The sequence below is a fragment of the Arachis duranensis genome, chromosome 4 (genome assembly GCF_000817695.3).
Source record: "Arachis duranensis cultivar V14167 chromosome 4, aradu.V14167.gnm2.J7QH, whole genome shotgun sequence".
NCBI lineage: Eukaryota > Viridiplantae > Streptophyta > Magnoliopsida > Fabales > Fabaceae > Arachis > Arachis duranensis.
This window is the reverse complement of record NC_029775.3, coordinates 57,929,404-57,934,149: the sequence shown is the minus strand read 5'-3', so window position 1 is coordinate 57,934,149 and position 4,746 is coordinate 57,929,404. Positions and strand designations below refer to the sequence as shown.

General features: G+C 37.9%; 1 protein-coding gene across 1 annotated transcript; it reads left to right on the top strand.

The window, feature by feature from the left end:
• The first annotated feature begins 422 nt into the window (after positions 1-422).
• On the top strand, positions 423-3,939 carry LOC107484494 (putative FBD-associated F-box protein At3g50710). Its single transcript, XM_016105055.3, has 4 exons — positions 423-1,399; positions 2,872-3,015; positions 3,095-3,393; positions 3,794-3,939. The coding sequence occupies exons 1-3, from the start codon at positions 542-544 to the stop codon at positions 3,374-3,376; spliced, it is 1,284 nt and encodes a 427-aa protein (XP_015960541.1). The 5' UTR covers positions 423-541; the 3' UTR covers positions 3,377-3,393; positions 3,794-3,939.
• Positions 3,940-4,746: the final 807 nt, after the last annotated feature.

The window sequence follows — 4,746 nt, the reverse complement described above, 5'->3', positions numbered from 1 at the left end:
TTGAAGTGATAACATTTGGAGTTTTCAGGCGCCTATAACCACTCTCTTTAATGAGAGTAGGTTTTTTTTTTTTGTGTTAAGCCTATTTTAATTGGACTTGAATGCAAAAAGACCTGAATATATAGCCCAATTGTATTTCTATTATGCTTTAACTTCTTTACTAATTGGTTTATAATTAAAAAATAATAAGATATTTCATAATAAAATAATTAAAATTTAAACTTTTTTAAAACAACATATATATATTTCTATATTATATTTAATTGGTAGTTCTTTTTTAATATTAGAATCGTTGAATGAGCATTGAATAATTGATTTGAGTATAATCCATGGTGAGCTTTCATTTAAAGTTTAAAAAGATGGTTATAATTTATATCAAAGACACGTGTCGTGTGGTGTTAAAGCACCTAGCCTCTCTCTCCCTCCTTACAGATGACAATAAACCAAACGCGCTCCCTACATATATACAAAGAACCCAGCAGCAAGCAAGGACGTAGTGTCCGGCCAAGCAGACACAGTTGTTTCATTTCTCGTCCTTCAAATGGCGGAGCTCTCTGCGGACCCACCACCTAAGCGCCTCCATAATCTTTTCCCTGTGGCTGAAACCGCCGCAAATGCTACAGCCACTGACAGAATCAGTGAGCTCCCCGACGCCCTCCTCATCCAAATCCTCTCCCTCCTTCCAACCAAGCAGTCCGTCGTCACCGGCTCCCTTTCGAAACGCTGGCGCCCGCTCTGGGCCTCTGTCCCTATCCTTGACTTCACTGACGGCATCGCGGGGACCGTCGACCGGCCCGAAAGGAATGAATCAAAATCCCGCGAGACCAGCGGGTTCTCGGAGTTCGTCTACGCCGTGCTCCTGCTGCACGAGGCCCGGTCAATTACCCGGTTCCGCCTGCGGTGCTCCCACTGGAGCTGCTCTCAGCGTGACATAGCCACGTGGCTGAGCCAGGCTGCCCGGCGAGGTGTCGAGCAGCTCGAGCTCAGCCTGTCACTGTCGCGCTACGTGGCTCTCCCGCGGAAGCTCTTCAATTTCGAAACCGTTGTGGAAATGAAGCTCGACGGCGTGTTCTTGAACGCGCTGGCGGGCTTCTCTGTGTCTCTCCCTTCGCTGAAGGTGCTGCACGTTGGGGATAGGGTTTTGTTTGGGTGCCATGATTACGTGGTGAAGCTTCTCGCTGGATGCCCTGTTCTTGAAAAATTGGTATTGGAATCAACCTACAGTGATGCATGTGGAGGACCCGTGTGTGCTCAGGGGATGTTTGATTTGAATTTGAATCGTTTGGTGAAGGCTAGGATTGGGTTCTCTTGGTACAAGACCTGCACCAAGTCTATATTCTTGATCATCAATTCCCTCTCCAATGTTCGATGCCTTTCTATTTTGTCCTCAACGGTTGAGGTATGATGCTTCTCTATCAGTTTTTGGTTTCTGAACTTGGATTTCTTTAAGTTAAATTAAGTCTGTTCAGGTTAAAACAGTAACTCTTGTGGTCTAGATAGGCTATTTGAACTTTGATTATTTCAGAATGTTGAAGTTCAGTTTTATGTCATGTGTGGGGCTTTGGGGTGACTGTTGAAAAATCACCTGAAATGATATGAAGTTAATTGAAGTTATGACTTTAAAATGGCATGATGTTGCATTGAATTCAGTATCTTGTTTTGAATTTATTGCACAATTTACAAAGTTTTGAATAGCAAAATGTGGTTTATGGCTGCCATCCCTGTTAAGGTTATGGCAATGGCTGGCCAGCAATCAAAAGCTGTTACTCTTGCCTATTTGTAACATGGCATTTTATTGAATTTACTCTTTATATTGGGCATGTTGTGGAAGTAAGAAATTAGATAATAGCCAAATCTGGTTACATGTTTGTCGTGATATAGTTAATGTTAGTTAATGGCTCAATGTGGCCGGGCATGCATTCTGTCATATTTGATGCTAGAATGTGGTGTGCGGTGGTCACTCTTGAAAAATGCCATGGAATTATCTTAGATTGCAGAGCTGCTGTGGCACCAAAGGATGACCACAACTTAAAACCCAAATGACTTGCACTGACTGATGAGCTAGAAAATAGGGGAAAAAGAATCACAAAAAAGGGAGGACAGGTGCACAGGTAACTGTCTCATAAGTCTTTGAGGGACTACATCTTATCAAGCATGCGAAGCATCTAATGGAAAGGTCTGGGATGATGATGCATGTGATGATACATGAAAGTGAATTCCAATCCTTAAATTAGTTTGCTCCTTTGTGGGCTTTGGAGGATGTAAAATTCCTTTATTAGTGCAGCTCATTTGATGAAAGATAGATTTTGGTTAGGTTAAAATTATAAAATTTGGCTTCATAAGTTTGTTTAGATGTTTAGGGTGTAGAGTGACTTAAAGTTCCCTCACAGTGCACAGCTCATTTCGTGAAGGTTGGTCCTGATGAGGCTAAAACACGAAATTTGGCTCCCTGAACAATCTTTGGGATGTCGCCTTCCACTGTGGCATCTTCTGTCAATATTAAAGCACATGCCAAGAGCTAATCCCTTCACTGAGCTGCTATAGCTGCTGCTTTGATCAGGTTTAGGAAGTTAAACAAATATTCTATGCTTTATTGAGTTTAACCATCAAGTGGTTTCTTGAGAGAGAATTCCAACGCAAGATTTGGTTATTTGATATAATATAATTTGTTTTTGTGAGAGAAGCTAAGATCTTGACGTATAGTTACAATGAAATTGAAGTAGAAGTTAATGATTTGTCCTGTTAACAAAATTGTAAACTAGTCAATTACCTTCACTAACAGTTGGTTTCCATTGTTACTCATCTGTTTCTTTTGTATTTATTCCTCATTGAAATGTATTATTTCATGATGATATTACTTTCTTCATGCAGTGTCTAAAGGATTCTAGTGCAAGTGATATTCCAGTGTTCAACAATTTAGTTCAGTTGGAAATTTCATTTGGAAATTATTCTTGGGATTTGTTAACATACTTGCTTCAGCATTCCCAAAAGCTTGAAGTTCTTACCATCTACAAGGTTTGCCGAGTTGAACATCAAATTTTATTTCATCTGTTATTCTCTTGATCTTTACAGATTGCATCTGCTATTATTGCAGGAATCACAAAAACATGCAAATGGGCAAGAACCAGCTTGGAACCTTCCACTGGTTGTTCCTGAATGCGTCTTATCGCATCTCAAAGCATTCTGGCTTATGGAGTTTCAAGGATTGGATTGTGAGATGGGCTTTCTCAGGTATGTTATGCAAAATGCAAGAGTATTGGAGACAATGAAAATCAGTATGGCAAGCTCGTTAGATCCACAGACAAAACTCCAAATTCGCAGTTCTGTAACTGCGCTTCAACTGAACTTTCAAAGCTGTCAAATTACATTCCATTGAACATGATGTCAGAGAAGGTATGTTCTGTCGTAGTTTCATTTTGATGCCCATATAATAAAAAATATTAAAAGTGTTTATTGTGATCTCTATTTGGTACCTTGAATTTGACCTAAAATTGGTACAAATAGAAGCTTTTTGTACAATTGAAAGAATCTGAGAGTTTTTTTATTCTTCCCTTCCTCAACCTTTTTGTTAACAACTTACAAAATCCTTTTTCTGGTGTTTAACAATTTCTTTTATTATGTTTATTGTTTAAATTTGCCATTTAATTTATATTGTAGAGCACTTTATATTTGTAGAAGATACATTACCTGTATCTATGTTTACCTCCGGGTAATTCAGAATGCCTTCATTTTAATGTACTCTTTTACCTGGCATAAAAAGAAACTGGCCTAATGAATGCTTTTTTCGAAGCAGGAAATGCTAGTAGCAGTTTCTAGTGCAGAAACAGTTATCATGTAGAGATGTCACACAACAAATTCGTGTCAGAAGTTTTAGGGAGTCAATTTTGGTATGGACTGTATTGTTTTTCAGGAGCTTTTGTTTGTAAGAAATATTCTGAAATATAACTTGCTGGTTTTTATTTGTATTGTGTAAATTAGCCACCCTTTCAGAACTAATTGGTGTAATCCACAATTGCATAGGGCTTAGCCTCTACAAAAATTGATCCTGGGATGTAAACTCATAAGGTTATCTATTTATTTATGGTATTTATTATTGTAATGGTGGTGAATGAAACTGAATCTTCCTTGATTGGAAAGTATCAGCATTGTTTACATTAATGAATTTTGGTATTTTACATGAAATAAGTTTTGTAATGCACTCCGTGCGATGAGAAAATTCATAAAAGTAGGTCGGTCTTGTGAACTGGTTTGTGGTTCTCAAGGCATGCTTTTAAGAGTATATCGTTTAAAGGATTTATTCTAGATGTAAAACTTTCCAAATTGACATATTAGATGACCCTTTTAACAGGAGAACTAGATCTCTGGTCTAGATCTCTTGAATTGCTTTTAATGAGTACGGATAACTATAATGTTCAGTCTAGCCAAATAAATACGTATTAAGTTAAAGACATCAAGTTACTGCAATTTGCAGCAAGGTAAGACCGTAAAAGCTAGTTTGCTATTTGAACCCTGGATTTCACACTTTAGCAACAATAACAGCATAATTTTATCCCACAACTTGGGATTCGCCTCAGGTTGGAGTTAGTTATATGTATTAAATGATATCATTATATTTTGTCAAAAAAACAATGTTTCTATTTAGCTCATTGATTGTCATATCTCTTTTGAGAAGCTTATTTAGATTTTTCTCAAGCTTTTTATGGATGCTGTTATTTCACCACCACCGTTAATTTAAGTATTTAACAA